The sequence below is a fragment of the Drosophila tropicalis genome, unplaced genomic scaffold (assembly GCF_018151085.1).
Source record: "Drosophila tropicalis isolate 14030-0801.00 unplaced genomic scaffold, ASM1815108v1 contig_593, whole genome shotgun sequence".
Taxonomy (NCBI): Eukaryota; Metazoa; Arthropoda; class Insecta; order Diptera; family Drosophilidae; genus Drosophila; species Drosophila tropicalis.
The window spans coordinates 8,068,573-8,089,402 of record NW_027173070.1 but is presented as its reverse complement, the minus strand read 5'-3'; the positions used below and the strand labels follow the sequence as shown (position 1 = coordinate 8,089,402).

The following is a 20,830-nucleotide window of genomic DNA, read 5'->3' as shown; positions in this document are numbered from 1 at the left end:
AGCAAAATTTTCCATTTTTTTAAGTTTAGATTTGCCTACACATAACTCTAGTTAATAAAGTTATGAAAGTAACCTAAAGATTAAGTAAATACATACATAAGTATTTAATATAAACACAAAAAGAAATTTGTATTTAAACTAATCAAAACTTCAAGCCGGACTAAGCAGAAGTCTACGAGTAAAACTAGCCCCCAGAAAAAGATCTTCTAGTGAAATTTAAATAAAGTGAAATTGTTAAATAGCTAAAATTTACTATAAACATCAACTATATGAGAAATATTGAGAAATTTCCATACACTTTGATGATTTTTCTCTTGGATCACATGATTGTGTGCTCTTTAGAGTAAAGTATATATAGAGAATGAAAAATTTCAAAGTAAATAGAAAATTTGTAACAAAAATATCCTTAGAGTACATTTATCTCAATCCTAGTGAAATTCAGACATTTCTGTTGGGTTTTAGCTTACTCCGCAAGACAGACAGACGGACAGACAGACAGACAGACAATCAGGGCTTAATTCCTAAGTTTTCGCCCATTGCTAGAATATATATGTATATATATTTGTGTCCATTCCCTGCAAGGCTATAGAAATCAACCAAAAAATAAAAAATGTTGCCCAAATGAAGCATTTTCTGATTTTGTTTTCCTTTTTTTTTTTGTTTTCTCGCTGAAACCGATAGAATGTTGCTTCAAGCTAAATTTTTGTTTGTTTGCCGTTTTTGTTTCTGTTTTGTTTCGTTAAGTTGCAACTGAGTTGTTTTAAGGAAATTATATTTAATATGTATATATATACATATATGTATATGTATATATGTACATGTATGTGTATGTATGTATATAGATTAGCAATCAATTTCCTGTTGTTTCTATACCTATTTATATATATGTATGTATACCTAGCCTGGCTTCTTCTACTAGATAATCTCACTTTAACATCTTCATTCTACTACATTCAATTTCTGTTGCTTTCGCTTTCATTCAACACTTTTTTGTTTGTTTGTTTTGTTTGTGAACACCAACACCTAAAAAACGACATTTTTTTTCAGTTTAACATTTGCATTTTTTGTTTGTTTTACACTTAAGTTTTAAAATTAAATTAATTCGACAACAAGCTCGTTTTGCACTTAAGTAACAGTTTTTTGTTTTTTTTTTTGTTTGTTTTATTTTTACGATTTACCTAAAAATTTATACAACAATTCAAGTTCAATTCGACTTTGCGACTTTGAAATTGGAATAAATCTAGTGAATGTTTATTTATATTAAACTTTTACTTTTAGTTTAGTAATTATTATTATTATTATTAGTATTATTGTTGTTGTTGTTGTTTGGAAATTGTTTGTTTGATTATCTTTTTTGTTTTTTGTTTTTAGAATACGGAATTTGCTGCAGCGTTTCTTTTTTTTTTTCTTTTGCCTAGTTTTTTGTTTTGTTCTTTTTTTTTTTTTTTTTCATTGTACTTAAGAGTTACAAAAAACTTTTTTATTTAACATTTCAGTTATTTCTTCTTCGTGTCCTTTTTGTAGTTTCTCTTTTTTTTTTTTTTTTAGTTGAACTTACAATTAAGACCATTCAGTTAACAACTTATTTGGATCCAAGGTTCTGGTTTTTTGTTGGTTTTTGCTTGAAGGAAAGATTTAAAGAGCAGTGGAAATTAGTTGAAACCGAAAATTCGGGGAGAAACCTTTCGAAATGTTTGAATTCATATTGAATATCCGCTAATCTGGGAGAGGGAAATGCAACCGTTATGTAATCGAAACCATAAATCTGTTATTGGAAATGAGAAAATTACTATTCATCGTTATCGATCTTATGTAATCGATATTTTTTATTTAATTGTTTTAGTATTCTCCATTTAACTAGCAGTTAAATTCAGTTTCATGGCTTAAAAACCAAGAAGAATAATATCAATCAATTCAATTAACTCAAAATCGTTTTAAACGATAACATCTTACAATTAGTGGTGGAATCATATGTGATTAATCGATATACTCGATAACCTTTCGATTCATTTAACTAAATGAAATTATTTCTTATTTGCTTTGTAAGATATTTGTGTCATATTTAAAGAAATTAAGTGAATTTACTGTTTAACAAGTGCTTCAATTAAAATTTAATAAAAAATTAAAAAACTTTCAAACTTGTCCAAAAGAAACTCGAATTATACTGGGTTATATATCAAAATGTGAACATTTAACCTCTCAAAAAGTATTTTTGATATTAAAAGAATAATTTTAAGGAATGTTTTAAAATTTCTCCCTTTAACTGGATGGTAAATATACAACGAAATACCGTTAAGGTTTTTAGTTTTCTCAGCTGTTATCGATAAATGTCGATCCCTCAGGTTAACGTTGACAGACATTTGTAAGCAAATCGTTTTAATCGTTATTCATTTCGGTTGCATTTCCCTTTTATCTTTTGCTTAACACTTTGCAGACTCTTTTCTTTTTTTTTTTTTTTTTTTGGATTTCTTTAAATTTCTTAACTCTTGATTAGCTCTTTTATATATTTCTAGCCCTAAAACTGGATCACTTTTTGGTTTGTTCTTTTGGGGAGTTGATTTCTTGTTGTTGTTTTTGTTTGTTGTTGATTTATCTGTAACTAACAATTGAAGCTAAGTTTAATTCGGTAATACAAATCAATTTCTACAATTATCTAATTATCTTATTCGCACTTCGGAGTGCGTTTTTCTTTTTCTGTTTTTGGTTTTTTTTTTGGTTTTCATTTGATTTGTAGTTAACAAATTTGATTTCATTTCCTTACATTTTGTTTGTTTGTTTGTTTTGTGCGCATAACATTTGTGTGGAGAGTAAGAGAGATAGAGGGGGGGATAGATAAGGCTAGGGGTTTATGGGCGTTGTACCACCACATTCATAATGTACATATCCTGTTGCTACTTGTTGACATTCTCATATCCATGACCATATCTCTCTTCCTGTTGTTTTTTGGTTGGGGCTCGGGATGGGTAGAAGTAGGGGAAGGGGTGTCACTTCCTTCAGTTCAGTTCCTGCTGCCCCATCGGCTGCCTCTCATAAATATTCATCGGATGTTATGGTGCCACCTGAATCTGCACTCTTCGCTGCATTTGATGCTGTTCCATTTGCTGCCTTTGCAGATTCAACTCTGTTAGATTCTTCATCATCAGCGTGCGCTCCAAATTTTCCTTAATGTTGCGCTCGTTCTCTTGGCGAACTGTTCCAGGGGAAAAAAATAAGATAAATGGTCCATATAAGTAAAGGGATTTTCAATAAATTTGTCAATTTTCTATAAAATGGCTTGAAAATGGAACAAGTTTTAGCTATACTTATATATAATTTTGATTCACTGCACGCGCTGTTATTATCCTTTTTTTTCGTTTTTGTTGCATTTCGTTCAAACTGCAGTTGAAGTAAATGCCTGTTGATGAATTCTTGAATATAACTTTCATCAATCCAGACTATTTACTTTAAGCACAGTTCAACATTATGATCTCTCTCTGTATATGTGTGTATATGTATTTGACAGATACGCGCGACACGTTTACATTTCCGTTTCCGGTTCCACCTCCGCTCTGTTCAATTTCTCGGTTATTTTTGTTGCACTTTGTTTGGCATCCGTTTTGGGTTTTTTCTTTTTGTTGGACAATATTTGTATCCCCCATTTTTTTTTCTTTACCCCCTGGAGTGACAATTGTCGATTGGCGTTGTTTGCTTGCCGCTTTTGTGCATTTTACAGCAGTTTTAATTAACGCTGAACAAATTGAGGGAAAGGAAAACGAAATAAAAAATCGACCTACAGGTCGTTCAAGGAAGGAGGCAAGGGGAGAGGGCCCCTAGTGTCAGTGGACTCAGGTGTATGTATATATGTTTCGGGGATGCTGTGTAAAGTGTCAAAAATTTGTTTGCCAATCAATCACACATACACTCTGGTTGTTGGCCAGGTTGTGCCCCCGTTCATAGTCAGAGTTCACACACAGGTTGTAAACTGTTTGTTGGAAATTGCAAACGTAGCAGAAATTGAAACGGTTCCCGGTGCTAGAGTAATGCAGTTACTTGATATTGTGCCCAGATGCACAGACGCATAGCAATTTTCCTTTTCCTTTTTTTTGTTGCCCTCACCCGCAATTCCAATTTGAACATTTTAAAAAACCGATATTCATGTATGACTTTCCGGGAGGAAGACAAAACAACAAAAAAAAAAAATGGAAGAACTTTACAAGCAGAAGTTTCAAGCATATATAGTGGTGGGTGGGGGGAGGGCGACTGGACAGTTGCTTTGAAAATTGTTTAAAGTTTGTGCTACATGTTCTTAATGAAAATTCAAACTAATGAAAAACTACAGAAACGAAACTAACTTTGTCTGGCCAGCAAAAGTTCCTTTCTTCCTTTCTTTCTTTCTTTCTTTTGCACTCTCAGCTAATTTGCCCAAAATCGACATAACGTTTCCATTTTTAGCTTTGTCTTAAAGTCACTTTGAATTGAATTGAATCAAACTATTTGTATATTGCAAATTATTAGCAGTATTTAAAGGGCAACAACTTTATTTTGGAGTCTCTAACAGGACATTCTTCAAGGGAAATTGGTTTTCTTCACCAAAACTTCAAACTTCACTTGTCTTTAGACTGAACTGTATTGTTAGTTCCGGACCGGGGGTGTCTATTATTCAACTCTCTAAACCCATTGCCCATAGGACCTCACATGATGACAGTTCGCGTACTTTTGCAACATAGTAGGCTTTGATTCATTAACACCTGATAATTCTGATAGTAGGCTTTGATTCATTCACCGACATATACTTAAATACATATGTATACAGTTCTGATATTATATTTAAGGGCAAATGTTGCTTCTTTTTAGCTATGATGTTGGATGTAGTAAACGTATAAGGACCCGTCTGGGCTTCGTGCCCCATGAATCTGAGACAAAACATAGGTATATGTTTCGGGTCTAAGCACAGAGTTTGGTCATTCAACTTGCTCTAGACTCGAGCTTGTGAAAAAAGCCATAAAAGCCGAAAACTTTTCATAGGAAAAATACTGATTCAAACAACTCTTTAACCCAAATGATGCCTAATAAATATTTGTCAATTGACGTATTGGATGAGCATATATTCAACTTATTCTATAAAGTTTAAGCTTAAATGGATCTAATTCTTCTTTTAAATACAAATTTTTATATAATTAACAATGAAGAAATTCTTAAGAAGTTGCTAAGATTCGGTTCAGACCTCAAAATTTTACTTCATGTTCGTTTTTGACCAAGTCTCAAAATATAGGCCCATATCCTTCCTTAATTGGAACAATAAAACGAGTGACATTTCACTTGATTATACAAAAACACGTAACATTATGTTATACAATATTAAATTAACAGATTACTTGATAGTAATTGTAGTAATTGAAGATTGTTTTTATAAAATAATAATTAAATATTTTCATGCCAAATGAAAATAGCTCGAAATATTACTCATACGACGTGGGTTACCAAAATAATCCTCATTCTTCTCTAATTTATAAAATAAAAACATGAATTTTCCTATTAATTTTTCTTTAATGTTTTTGATAGAAATGTAATAAATTTATAAATAAAATTATATTTTTTTTATATTTATAAACTAAATAAAATATTTCAATTTTTCCGCGCTAAATATTAAAAACATTCATATATATAAATATGATTTCCTTCCATTAAACTATATACCGGATAAATAGAAAACTGGGGCTTCATTTTTATGTTATAAGTTATTTTTTTTAATGTTTTTTTCTTAATATTTATTTGTATTTTGCAATAATATCAATAAAAGCAATTTGACTTTCCATGATATCATCAAAAATTGATGACTATAAATAGGCTTAGAAAATTTAATTCATATAAACAATCCCAATGCTGTTTCATGCTTCTTCCCATCCCTTGAATATTTCTCATATTTTTTTAGATATGTATTTTAAATAAATTAATTCAATGAAACGTTTGCTATTAAGTCAACACCGCGAATGTTGTTTCTCTTCACACCCATTCACACTTCAAAATGTGAAAATAGAAAAAAATATTAAAAAAAAAACCGTTTGCAGACAAATATAGCAAACACAGACTTATTTTATTTCCAATTGAAATGGCAAAATAATAAAATCCAATAAAACTTTTAGTCGAAACATTAACTTTAATATAATTTGATTGAAATTGAAATTTAGTAACTTAACTTCAAGCTACAATCATTGTATTCTATATATTCAAAAGTTATTTGTTTATATCTTTATCAAAGACTTTGAATTTTTGAATGTATTTAAGATATATATGTATATTATAGAGATTTCTTTTTATTGTTTTTGACCTATTCGAATATGCCATTTGGTAATGGTTTTGAATAAACTTAAGTATAAATTGTATAAGCAATAGAAAAAGCTAACGAATTCGAAAATTCAAAAATTTTTTAAATACTAAAAGTTATCAACTAAAAACTCCATTAAAGGTGAAACGTGAAAATTAAGGACGAAAATTCTTACGAACGTTTGATTCATCGACAAACAAAAGGCAGAAATAATCATCTTATAAATTTTTGTATTTAAAATTTGTCATTTTAATTAATATTTAATATAATTCCTATCTGAGAATCATACGAATAAGAATGAAAGATAATTATTCCTTAAGTTTTGTTCAATTAGTTATGTTTTATCTTATCTCATACCAAATGTTATTTTAATTACATAGGCCGACATTTTTGAGGTGATTAAAAAGTGTTTTAAATTCAATAGGTCTCCTATAGTAATTGGGGGGTGCTGATCACGGCCCTGTACTTAGTTTTTCTCCATCACGTCAGGATTTCGTTCAAAATATTCCAAATGACCTAATTTGCTATATATTATTCCATGATATAAGCATAATATTGTATTAAAAACATTATTATTTTATCCTAGTAATATATTACGCTTGATTGAAAAGAAATTTACAAAATATCAAAGAGTTATTTCTTTGTTATAATAGATAATATCTTACACTCTGGATATGGTTCTATAATGAGTAAAATTTGAACCAAAAAGTATGCTATAGGGATTCCAAAAATTTCTTTGATTTTGTAGAATTATGGGAATCTGCTCCGTCTAACAAATTGTTTATTAGTTATATAGGCAAACAAGAACTAATTTTCTTACATAGAATATTCTAAAATCTGTTAAAGAAGTTGAAATATTTAAACTTTCTATAGTATACTTTTGGGTGACTATTTTCCAACCCCAGATCTCCAGATTTCACAAAATCTAGACGTGATGGAGAAAAACCCAGTATGCAGTTAGAATCAGCGTACCCGAATTAGTTAGGAACACTTTACAAGTTAACTTTGGCAAAAATCATGTCGGTCTGTGTTATTAATCAGACCTGTTCTTGTTTCTATTTCGGAATGGTATAGTTGGAATTCAAATTTGAAACCTTTTGATTACAAGAGAAATAATTGTGGTTTTAAAAGGGCTGCTGAATAATTTAATTATTAATTCTTTGTAATTTGAAGTTTGTCTTTTACTCAGAGAAGAATGAAGAGTATAAACGACTAGAAAACAGAAACAGATCTAAATATAATGATAAGATCCTTAAAAAGGATTGCTGCAGTATTTATATTTTAGGTAAATAATAGAATGGAACTAAAATTTAACCCCTTTAAACATTTCACATCGGTTCTAACAAACTGTCTTTAACTTTTTTAATAGATAAGTTAACAAAAAAATTGGCAAACCAAAAAATTTCCTAGCGAAAAGTTTACCTTTATGTACCTATATGACGGCCAAATGTTGTTCTCGTTTGTCTGTCGTTATCTCTTTGGGTAAACAAAAACAATTTAATATTTTAAACAATTTTCAGCACTTAACAAAAAAGCAGATGTTAAAAGTGATGAGTGTAAATTTTCCGTCTGATTTTTGCAATACGTTTTTATGGGTTTTTGCCAGTTATTAGTTTTGGTCCATTATCAGATATTTTGCAGTCATTTTCGTTAAAATTATCAGCTTTTTGGCTGTGATAGAAGCGGGCATCTATATGTGTGTGTGTGTGTATGTATAAGTGTGATTGTGAGGGTGCCTGTGTGTGTGAGTGTTTTTGTTTATGTAGTTGTAGCACAACCCTGAACCGAATATTTTGTGCCATTGCACATTTTGTGCATTGCAGAAATTTAATTAAAAAATACTTGCCCTAAATGGCGGCCAAACACACGGACACACAAACACACACACACACACTAACGTATACATATATATGCAACCACACTTAAATGCATATATGTATGAGTTTGTGTATAAAAGCATTTAAGTAATTTGCAAACGTTTTCATTTAATTGAAAAATTAGTCATGAAAAAATCTTGCGACTTTAAGTTGTCATGTTGCTGCGGTGGCAAGTGAAGGCTACTCTGTGAGTAGTAGGCTTAAAGTGCAACATTATATGACAGTAAATATGCCAGGGATGGATGCTGCACACAGACACACATACAGAGTATTGTGTATACATTGTTGTTGGCGTTGTCGCATGACTGTCGCCAAACTCAAATATGGAGCAAAAGGACCCTGGGTCCTCTGATGGTTTCGTGCCTTTGCATAGGCTTTGAGGCGTAAGCGTAAGCGTAACGTGTTAATGGCAAGGCAATAAGGATGTAGAAGGAGTAACAGTAAGCAGAAAGAGAGAGAGAGAGAGAGAGAGAGGGAGAGCGAGTGAGTGAGCGAAACAGTTGCCATTATTCACTTGCCAAGTGCTTTTGTCGCTGTGGTAAATAGTAGCTACTGAACACAATGCTTTTGGCTCTCTCTCTCGCTCATTCTCTCTCTCTCTTTCTTTATGTTTCATTCTCTACCTTTCATCACGTGGGCCACGTGGGCGAGCCATGTGCGTGTTGGGCTATTTGAGACCAATTAACATATAACTTTCCCACTGGTAAACAAGTTAAATTGTTAACAACCATTATGGGCGCTCATAAATGCTGCCGTGTAACTTTCTGCCTTGCTTCTGTTACCCGACTTCCACTCACACACCATGCCCACGCCCCCCTCTTCACACTCTTGTTCCCTCTCTCTCTCTCTCTCTCTTTTCCTCTCTCTCTGGTTAGTTGGCATGTGTTTGTGTTGGTTCTTTGTCTTTCATGTTGTTTAATTATAAATGTGAGGTTGAAAGCAAAAGCAGCAAAAGCAGCAAAAGCAACAGTCTGTGTGGCCTCCACTTTACTCGCAGCCCATCCAAAAGCCCATGCCACCTTCGCCTCACCTGCTGCTGTTGCTGCTCCTGCTCCTGCTCTGCTCCTACTCTTGTCTGACGGATGAAGACCGAAGACTAATTAGTTAGTTCCTCAGGTCTGGGCCTGGGGAATTGTTGCTTCAACTATTGTGCCTTTTAAATTGAATTTATTGATGCACTTTTGTGGTTTTAATTTAGTTGTCGAGTCGTTTGCTTTTTTGCCTTCCATCAATTGGAGCATGAAACATGTAAAACAAGTCCCAAAAAAGTATGCTACATTTTTTATTTCAATTTAGTCAACTAAATATGCACAAAGTGTAAAAGAGCTTCTTAATTATTCACCAAAAGGACTCACTATCAGGGATCTATTATGCTATTGTCAACTATTAACAAATTAGTTATGCCTAGACCTTGTCGTAGCTTAGCAATTGGGGCTTTAATTAATAGATTGATTAATTTTAGACTCTTTAAGCTGAAAAGTCTTTCGTTTCATTTTTCAAACTATTTAAATATTCAAAGAAAGAAACAGAAATGCATTGAATTAGTTTATTTTGAAAAGTAAATAACTTTTCATTTACATCAAAGCATTGGAATTATTATGAAATTAAAACTTGAATTTAATTAATTTTAGCCCTCTTTGTTCCTCTTTCACACTCATGATATTTGACAGTCTTAACAACTACAAAATCATTGCGAGTGAAATACAAAAATATGGCTAAAATGGAAACAGTGGCCAGTTCTTATTAAGTTCTGCATCTACATTTGAGCTAGAAACTAGAATTTTAAATTGGAATCGTAATTCTTAAGTTCTTCAAGTTAGATTATAGATCAACAATACAAATTAATTGATCGGGATTGCTGTTTATTCTATATCTTAAACATTCTAGTTTTGATTTTCAATTCAAAAATGACTTGAAACATGTTTGATTTAGGTATATCTAAACCTATTTCCTATAAGTTTTTTATTCATTCTATAAAAACAAGAATTTAAAGTATGATGACCAAAATTTCGAGATGTATTCGTTAGTTAAATTCTTCCGCAGAGAAATTAAAAGAAATTTATATTAAAAATTACAGTATATAAGTTTATATTAGATTGAAAATAGTCCGCTTTGTTAAATGGAAATTTCCAAACTCTCTTTCAAATAGCTTAGAAAATGTTCAACAATTTAGAGGAATCAATCGAAATGGTATCCTAATGAAGAGAAGTTTATTTCATATTAAAAACCATAAATATTTTGCATTTTAGTTAAAATTAAAGCTATAAAATAAAAGTTATAAAACATGACTATTTAAAAATGCTAAGATTTAAAACATTTGGAAGCAAACTATGGTTAAAACTTCAAAGTCAAATCAAATTTACATAACTATGAAACAAGTGAAATTGGGAAAATTCCCAGAGCAATTCAATTTTATATTAAAATTATTTTAAAAGTTAATTTTAAAATATTTATAGGGTGATGGACTGACCAAAAAGCAAGCAAATCATAAAGAAAATATGAGAAAAAGTTACTTTCAATTAGCTTAAGCGAAAATCAAAGCAGACCTATGTTTAAACATATGTTTTATATCATAATATTAATACACCTAATTAAGTTAAGCTAGTCAAACCACTTAAACAAACCTCGTGCTTGTTTTGGTCTGGCTTAAGTTCCAACTTACATCAAGTAAAAAGTTTCACGAGCAAATTTTTTGTTCTTCTTTTGCCATTTTAAAGTATGTTGCCACGCCCTAAGTTATTGTTACTAGGCGCGTGTCGGCGGGTAAAGAAAACCAATTTAGTTATATTTTTTCAACAATTTTTTAGGTGTTTTTTCTTTGACGCGCCATTTGAACAGAGCTGAGCGATGCGCAAGCTGTCAATTTTTTTTCTATTTCTATTTTTTTGAAATGTGGTGAAATGTGACTTTTTGGAGTCTTAGGCTTGCGTTGATGCCTCTGGTTGTTGTTGTTGTTGCTGCTCACATGGGTATTGCCTCGCAGAGTGACGTTCGAGCCAGGCATCAGGCATCAGGCAACTGGCAGTTGCCAGTTGGACAAGGCCATCAACTCGTATATAAGCCAACTGAGCGGGCAATGTCACCGACATGTGTCATGAGGGGAGCATGGGGGGGTTTAGGGATGAAGAATGGGGGTCGGTTGCTTGTGTGGGAGGGGTGTGAGGAAGGCTGTGTTATGCCAACAATAAACAATTGTTGCTGTTTTGTTATTACTGTTGTTGTTGCTGTTGTCGCTGCACTCACGCACACATGAAAAAGTAACCTAGTTTCATGTCGTAAACGTAAAATTAAGGCTGTTTGTGTGTGTGTGTCTGCGTGTGTGCACGTGTGTGTGTACGTCTGTGGGCACACACATAAAAGGGAAACCAACTGTACCGAGAGCCGTAATGATGCTGCACAAACACACACACACACGAACGGACACTCACACATACGTAAACAAACAAAACTATTAAGCGAAAGTATAAAAAGTGAGCATGATAACTAAAGGTCTTCTGCAGACACAGCAGGCCCCAGGACCAAGAACCAAGAGCCGTGTGTTTGGTTGTTCGTTCACTCAGCCATTCAGTCAGTCAGTGAGTCAGTCAGGCATTGTTATTGTCTGTCCTAAGCTACGCACAAACACACACACACACACACACACTGATTAAGAAGATGCTCCTGCGGCCTGCTGCAGTCAAAGTCATTAAAGTCGAGGTAAGTACAATATCATTTTTTATGGTCCTGTGCGTCTGTGTGTCTCACCCCTCCAGCTCTCTTCCTGTCGTGCTTGTGTGTGTGTGTGTGGTTAAGTTACTTAGTCAGTCAGTAAAGTGAAAAGGAAAGGAAGAGACAACCCAACCATCTATAGATGGGCAGACGAGCTGGTTAGCCATTTAGTCCAGAGGTTATATAATGCTGGAGATTTTGCTGAGCTTTGTGCCCGGCTCAATTCTTTTTTGGATATTCAGCAACTCTCGAATCCCCCCTACCCCCCACACACTACCTGCCGCCCCATTGGGGACATATTTGTATTTGTCCGGCTTTATGGGCTAATATGGTTATTGTTATACTCCAAACAACAGAAAACATGTTACAAAAGGTGTCTGCTGTGTCTGCTGCCCATTCACTCATTGATAAGTGTTAATCCCAATGATGATAAGGATGATATGATAGGAGTGAGATGGCAAAACAATTAAAACATTTTGTGCATACAATTTAAAGAAAGAGACACACGGTCTCTTGACCCAACTTACAGGCTTTTCAATGTTAATGCAGTGGCGTTTCCATTGGCTTCTTCTTTAAAGCTATTTGCAGGAGGAGTGGGAGAAGAAGTAGAAGGAGCTCATCCAACACAAGAAATCGATGACTAGTGAAGAAAAGCAGTAGAAGTGATGTTATTCTTAGGGCAGTTCATGACGGTCGCATGCCCGTATAGTGCACTGGTGTATCTCTACTAAACGAATGCGCCTTCTTGCCCGACTGACTCTGGCCGGAGGTGAGAGTGACAATGACAACGAACACACTGGCGCAGACAAGGCACAATAGTACAGTGGCCAGGACAATGCAAACGATACGCTTGCGTTTGCGATCGGCCTCCTCATCCTCGTCGGTTTCATCGCTAAGGGACTTCTTCTTCAGTTTGTGCGAGCCACCGCTAACCGATGCCTTGCGTCCGGCTGCCAATTTATGATGAAAAGGCCTCAGCACTTGGGCGGCAAATGCCGCATCACTTAGCTCATGCTCGTACGTCAGCGATGATTTCCTCTCGAAACTGGGACGCTTCTCCTCAATGAAAGCTGCCGCTGCGGCCGATGTTATGGGACGGGGACTTCTTTTGATTTCATCGATATTCACACTAGAGCTGGGCACAGCCGTCGACAGGGGACGACTATTGCGTCGGTGGGGTGAACTGAGCTCGAAATCATCGCCCATATCCAGGCCGACGTTGCCGCCGCCGCTACTACTGCTAATAGGTCCCACATCGCCAATGAAACTTTTCGATTTCTTGGAAGCACTCAAAGTCTCGCGATAATTGCGCAAACGCACACTGGCACTATGCAAGGCCTTGGCCTGCTTAACACTGGCACTGGCATTGGTGCCCTGAAAGGCAGCTGCAGCGGCCAACACTCCCGGTCGATGGACAGTCAGTTCCTCCAGATTACTGGGCGACAGGTACAGGGAGCGTCCGTGTTGAGCGCCGCGCTTAAAGTGATAGGCAGCATTGGCCGCTGCCGCAGCACTATGCAGTTGCAGGGTATGCGCCGAGGTCGATGGTCTGCCATCGAGTTCCAAACTGTGCGTACTCTGTTGTCTGGAGTGCGGATGTGTTTCACGTTTCTGTTTCACACTATTCGAGGCGGATGGCGGATGGGTGGCACTGGAACCGGCTGCATCTTCAAATGAACCCGAACTTTTGCGCATACGTTGCACGGCCACAGCGGCGGCGGTTAACTCGGCGAGTCCAAGCTCCTCCATTTTCGTATGACTATTGCTACGTGAACGTGATTCGACAAATAGTTCATTTTCCAGCGATAGATTCGATTGGGGAAACATTGATTGGCTGGCCGCCAGTGTGGGATCCATTAGATCATCGTTGAGAGAGGGATGACGTATTTGGGATTCGACAACCGATTCGGGTTTAGTGCTTGGCCTGCGGCCGGGATCGTTGAAAGAGCGATGCGAACGACAGCCCCGACGACTGGGTGACGGGCTACGGGAATGCTCCTTGCCACCGCCTGGGGGGGCCGGGCATTAGGAAATTGGCCCGCACCGAACTAGTGCGACGACTGGAGGCAGCTGAGCCGGCGGCGACAGCTAGCTGTATTTGTTCCATTGCGGCGGGATCCTGTTGTGCGTGGAAGGAATGCGTTTTCTTCATCTGAAAATTGGTAGACGGATGCACATCAATAGTGTCTGAGCGCCGAAACATATTCTTCTTGAGTACTTGGGCGGCCGCTGCCGCTGCTGAGCGGGATTGAGCCGATTGGACTTTGGGTATCGGTTGCATATCATCGACATCGATGAATTGTATCGGTGATGTGCTGCCGCCCAAGGGTGATCGGCCCATCCCTATGCCCCCCATGCCCATGCCCAAACCCACTCCCACACTCAAGCCATCGCCCAGGCTGCTGCTGCTGACCAAATAAATGTCGGGCTGACGATGCTGACGATCGAGCACCGGGCTAACCGCATGCGATGTGGGCGAGCTCGAGTGCGAGTGCTGGCGGTGTTGAAGATGCTGTGGATGTTGTTGTTGCTGTTGGCGGGCTTGTGCGGCCAAATGCTGAAATGTGTGTAGATGCAGCTGGTGTTGTTGTTGTTGTTGTTGTTGTAGATGATGGTGTTGTTGTTGTTGTTGTTGGCGGGCTGATAGGGCTGGAGATAAGGCACCACTACTGCCGATGCCTCCACGCTGGGAATGAGGAAGGTGTTGTGCTGGGATTGCTAGGGTCTGCGGTGGAGCCACCGATCTAGGCACGGGCAGCGGCGAGGCCGAGCGATGAATTAGTGGCTGCTCACTTATCATAATGCCATCATCATCCACATCATCATCATCATCATTATGACCATGACCACCACCCATCATTTGATCCATTTGTATATCATCGAAAGATGATGACATTACAGCCGTTGGTGCATAATTATCAATGGCCATCGATAGGGAACGATGAATGGGCTTCAGCTTGGGTGGTTTCTTTTTAGTGGCGGGATTGTCGAAGGATGATGTGCCCGAGGTGTGCTCCTCGTCCGCCGCTCCGGCCGTCAGATACGGATCATAGCTATGTACGGCCACAACATGCTGATGGCGCGAATGTTGGTGGTGCTGTTGATGGTGTTTTTGTTGTTGCTGTTGTGATGTAGGTGGTGGTTGTGGTGAATGGTGATGGTGGTGCGACTGGTGCTGACCACCGCTGGTGCCGCGCTCCATGCGGTAGTAGTACTGCCGTGGGTATCTATGGTAGTAATGTGCAATTGTGGTGCTGGTATTTGGTAGGGCGGTGTGGCGAGCAGGAGCAGGACTTTTATTGGGTAACTACTACTACTACACACACACACACACACGCACAGGCACACTGAGAGGATGCACACTGAGATGCTTAGACAGATGCACACAGATACACACAACTGACCTGGTCTCTCGTTTTCTCGCTAGGGCTCGGGCTCGGGCTGGGCTGGGAAATTGTTTTTGGTTTTGGTTTTTCTGTGTTTGTGGGGAGGGGGGGGCGAGACGATTTACTTTCGATACTATAATCGGTGGTTCGGTTTTCTCTCCTTTCCCCCCTCTCTCAGTGATCTCTCTTGTCTTTTTCTTTTGCGGTGGTGCTCGATTATTTGGTTAGTTGCTTGTGCTTGCTCTTAATCTTCTGTTTATTGCGGTGGTTGGTTTTGTGGGTGGTGGTTTATTTATAATTTTTGTGTTTATTGTTTTTGGATTTTTTGGGGTGCTACACAATATTATTAGTACACACAGTGTGGATAAATGGTGTTGCTTGTGGTTGTGGTGGTGGTGGTGGTGGTGGTGGTGGTGGGTAATGGACACGGAATATGCACACGGAACACCGAGAGAGTGTATTACATAAATGTGCAAAAGGCATTCGGTTAACTAAAGTTGTTTGTTGTTCTTGTTGTTGTTGTTTGTTGTTTTTATGTGTGTATTTTTCTAATGTGAAAGTAGTTGTTGTTGTTGTTGTTGTTGCAGAGTTATCACTGTTGCTGAGTGTTTCAACTTCTTCTAGTTTTAAGTGCAAGTGGGAATCCTTTTTTTTTTTTTTTTTTTTTTTTTTTGCTATTTTTCTCTTCTCTTTCTCTTTACTTTCACACTCTTCTCTCTGTGAATTTTTTGTTTTTCTTTTTTTTCTCTAATATTTAGATTTGTTTTTGTTTTATTGTCACATTGTGTATGTGGTTGTTGTTGTTTGTTGTTGTTGTTGTTGCAATTCAAATGAGTTGATGAGATTTTGCTTGTACATAAAAAATGCTCTTTGTTGTTGTTGTTACTGTTTGTTGATGTTTTTGTTGTTGTTGTTATTGTTGTGTTTTGTCTGTATTTTTGCTACACTCATTAAAATTGGCAAATACAAAAGCACAACTAGAATTAGAGAAGAGAAATACGTAAAAAAAATGTATTAGCAAGCTGGACGGGCGGGGCGTGACGTGGGGTGAAAAGTAAGGTTAGGTGATTGAGTGAGTTGGGTGGTTGGGTGGTTCACTTGGTTGGAGATAGTGTTCGATTGTGATGTGAATAGTAAATTGTAGCTGCAATGATTTTTTCTATTGTGTCCTGTGTGTGTGTGCATTAGAAGAAAAAAACGCCATCGTTGAGTTCAAAAGAGTAAAACTTAAATCGGTACTCAAAAGGAAAACACAGAGAAAAGCGCATGGAAAATGCAAATAGAGTCAAGCAGTATCGAAAGAGATTTGCATTTAATGAGCTGAAAGAACAATGACATGGAAATACATACTATGTATATGTACCTCTTTGTCCCACACCCCCCACCCAACCCCCTCTTTGTAGTCAGATTTTCACCCAAAAGGCAACATCATTGCTTGTCATCGCATCAATTGCATGTACATACATAATTGATGAGCTAAATTGAGTTGAGCTTAAATTGATATATTAGGCTAACATAGCTGATGTTGCAACAATCCAACGAATCATATGGAAATCTTTTTGTGTTGCCTTTGCAGAGGATTTGTAGTTAATTTTCAAGAAATGTTTAATATAATGACTTGGATGTTGGATTGGTTTAAGGATCTACAAGTGTTTGGCAGATTGTCTATCTAATTATAGATTGGTGCTAGTGCAAACTTTTCTTATAAATAGTCACAGGATGTGATTCATAATTAGTTTGCTGTTTTCAAAGAAGTTTTTCTGTTGCCTACTTTTTGGGTAAATTTTCCATCATTTTTTTGTGTCTCCGGAATCGCTCTTCATAGTATTTTACTACCCTTCTTCTAGACTTTAGTTCTTTAAAGAAGGCCCTAAAATGTATGCTACACTTTTACGCATACCGGGGAAAAAAAAAACAATCTGAGTGAGTTTTTTTAGCTATTGATATAAACAAGTGTGTTAAGGTTTCCCTTACTTTTAAACTAACTATCTAGAGCATTAATCAATTAATAATTATGGCCTAATGTACTATTTTTTAGGCTTTTACCCTCATACAGTTTAGCTTAGGTAAGTTAAGTACGGATAGTTCAAATACCTAGCGTTTTATATAAGTAATAAAATGTAGCACAAATCATCTCTTTTTACTGGCTGGTGGCAAATTACTTTTCATAAATTTTTCAGAAGTCTTTTAAAAGAAAAGAATTTGCTTTTGCCTTATTTTTTCTAATTGTTCAAGGTGGCCCCATGCTTGTTTTGTATATTTATGTTTGGATAAATTTGTCTAAGAAACTAGCAATGATATATTCAGATCCTTACTTGGTCAAACCGTTTACGCAATTGCTTCTGCTAACTAAACTTACTCGATTGTAAGTGTAGCTACGTTATTTTAATTACTATTTTAACTAGAACAACAGTTAAGAAGAATTTGTTTTGCTCTGGATGCGATTTAGCACAAAAAAAAGAACAAACAACGCTTATTCACACCTGTTTTCCGCTAGTAGAGTGAAGTATACAGTTTTGCTTCAAAAACAAAATATGTTTTCTGTTCCCCCTTAAATTATGCTAGAGTAACAAAGAATCATATATATCTTTACAAAACGCAGTTTCCATATTCTTGCATCTCAAAAACAGCAAAAATTTCTTTTCTTTAAGGTAATTCTTTCATTCGCCGAATGAATGATAAATATGTTCGCATATTTTTGCAGTTTAAAAATTTCTCTGAAATGATGAAAATATGTGTTAAGCTGTCATAAATTCAACATTGAACATTAACTGCTGTAAGGTAAGAGGATTTTGCTAATACCCACAAAGGAATAGCTTGCGTTTTGCTCAGTTTTTTTTAATCACGCAGAAGATACATTTCCACCATCTTTTGAATAAATGAGTTTAAAGGAAATGTCCTTGGAGATACATATGAGAAGTAGACATTGAAAGATTACAATTTTGGTTTGTTTTTTTTTTGTAGTTTAATTACTCAAACCTTAAAATTTACCCACCTAGTCCAAAGTTAATTAGAACAAGTATTTACATCTCTTCCATTAGAAGAAGAAGCCCTTCAAAAATATCAAATATTCTTTAATAAGCTTTTCAAAGCCTTAAAATGTTATCTTTAATATGAACACTTTAGTTTATTTAGTTACTTTTGTTCCTACACGTTTTCGAACAAGAACAAAGTTAAATTGAAGAATAAACTTTTCAAGGGTTTTTCAGCAAATAATTTGATTAATTTTCGTACCATTTACATTTTACAACTTCTATGGAGTCACGTAGTTGTTTGCCTTTCTCTCTCTTTGTGTGTCTGTGTGTGTGTATGTGGTAATGTGGCATAATCAAATTTAATCTATGAAGTTGCCACCGCTGAGGCTCAACTCTTTGTGGCCGACGTTTTTTTGCGGGACGAGTTAAACATATTAAAATTTGCTTATGCAAAAAAGGTAAAGACCAAAAATGAAAAAGAAAACACGCCAAAAGTATATCGGTTCGAAGCAGGGCGGGGTGTAGGCCAATTGGAGCCAAGAAGAGGTCCCAAATGCACAGAAGACACTTAACATCACGTACTTTAAATATGTTTAAAAGAGCTTAAAATGGGGAAGAAATGAAATGTTTAGCCAGGGCAAAAAACATCCGATATGAGAAGGGTGTGGCGAAACCGAAGCAGTCAGCTATAATACACATAGCCGGACTAAGACATGTATGAAGGCATCAGACAAAAGTATGAGCAAATATACTTGGAGTGAAGGAATTTTAGATTCTCCAACAAAATAAAAGATTGTAGAACATTTCCAAAACAGAATGTTTCTTAAGTTGTGCATTAAAAATCAAATAAAAATTGTACAGTCTCCATTAACATTATTCGGAAAAAGGCAAATGTGTTTGGTTCAGGAAGATTCATTAAGAGATTAAGATTAAGGTCAAATACAGTACTAAAAGGGCATTGGCAACTAAAGGACTTTGATTGGATGGATTGGTATCTAATCTTGTTTTCTATTTTCGTTCATAGAAACATTTACCGAATGCCATTGTATAATACGCTACTGTGTAAAAATATGTACATACTTGGCATAATACGCTTTTCAATGTAAGTATGTGAATCGGTGGTTCTTCTAGCCATAGCCAGGTGGTGTCATTGTCAATGGCAACGTCTGACACGTTGGCATAACTTCAAACATCTGGGCAACTGAGAACGGAAAATATGAACTAAGCCCAACGAGATTTCATTGTGGTAGAGCCACTCTCTATGCCCCATTTCCTCAACCTCGCTCTCCCGCTCTTTGTTTGCTCCCTTTTGAGACACGTTTCGCATGTCAAATTTCGCAGGATATCAAATATAAGAGGAATTATATATAAATCCTGGCACATAAGCAAATTGGCTTTAACTCTGATTCACTTTGAGCCGAAAAGGTAGAAACAAAAGCGAAATATGTAGGTTGCCTAGGTCACTCATTCTCACTCACTCTCTCTCTGTCGAGGAAATTGCTTTTGTTGTATTAATATTAATAATTTTTTTGGTTCTTTTTTTCTCCTACTTCTCTTCTCTTACCGCACAGACACTTCAACTGATAATTATCCGAGTTTAGGTTAATTGTCATAAACAATAGTTAATTAACATAAAACTAACATTTCCGAACAACTCCAGAGCCAATTTAAACAGTCATACGTGCGTAATTAAGTCCGCCCCGAAAAACCGACTGAACAGCCACACCTCCTTTTGGCTGACAGCCGCAGAACTCTCCGACATGTTGGGCCACTTGGCGGTGCGTGAGTAAGTGAGTGAGAGTGGTTGGTGGGTGAATGGAATTGGAAATTGTGTGAAAATCAAAACGGCATTAAATACACGCCCCATGGTTTTCTGGTCAGGATTCTGTATGGTTTGGCTGGCATAGCAATTAATTGCCGCTTCCATTATTACGGCAGCATCAGCTGGATAAAGATAAGCAAGCAGGATGAAACTCATACACACATACACACATACATACGTAATGTGTGGATTCCTGCAAAAGACAACAATGTCGGATTCATACATACATAAGTGCTGCAAACAACAAACATTTCCCTCACTTAATGTTATTAAATGTGGCGCAAGCGGTTTGGTTTGGATTGCTTCTTTCTTTCTTTTCATTCTTTCTACTGTGTCGAAATCTTTTTTGCCTGCTCTCCAACCATAAATATATTTACTCAAGGACTCTTGCCGGCTTTGCCCTCTGATGTTGCTCCGTCTGTATGGTTTGATTTGTTGTAAAGGTTGCTCTCTCCCGCTTCGTTTCTCATCTCATCGCATAATCCGATTAAATGCCGAAAATTATGCAAGGAAATGCATTCTCGTGTTCGCGACACGCTTGAACATACGCTTACAGACTGGCGCCTTTTAGTATCATCCATGGTAAATTCTTTCTTCCCTTTGCTCTGCCTCGGTATAAGTATGATTGTGTGTGCGTGTGTGTGTGTGCATACGTGTATGTTTACATTGTGTGTGTGTACATTTCACAATTAAATAATGCTCTTCCATATGGAGGAATTTAAACTGGAAACTGTGTCGCCATTTATAGTTTACTTTTA

General features: G+C 36.4%; 2 protein-coding genes across 10 annotated transcripts in view; both read right to left on the bottom strand.

Moving 5' to 3' along the window:
* Positions 1-717: 717 nt before the first annotated feature.
* LOC137576261 (uncharacterized) overlaps positions 718-20,830 on the bottom strand; it is a 103,499-nt gene continuing 83,386 nt past the window's right edge. For 8 of the 9 annotated variants that reach the window (XM_068289272.1, XM_068289267.1, XM_068289268.1 and 5 more), the window contains one exon: positions 718-3,190. In XM_068289272.1, the coding sequence (XP_068145373.1) occupies positions 3,048-3,190 (143 nt within the window). In that variant the 3' untranslated portion in view covers positions 718-3,047. The remainder of the gene's footprint in view (positions 3,191-20,830) is intronic. The other variant, XR_011032280.1, reaches the window with a different exon arrangement.
* The window catches only part of LOC137576260 (uncharacterized), a 57,623-nt gene continuing 39,843 nt past the window's right edge, over positions 3,051-20,830 (bottom strand). The window contains 3 exon segments of the mRNA XM_068289265.1: positions 3,051-3,190; positions 12,417-13,905; positions 13,907-16,252. Coding sequence (XP_068145366.1) covers positions 12,574-13,905; positions 13,907-15,091 — 2,517 coding nt within the window. The 5' untranslated portion in view covers positions 15,092-16,252 and the 3' untranslated portion in view covers positions 3,051-3,190; positions 12,417-12,573.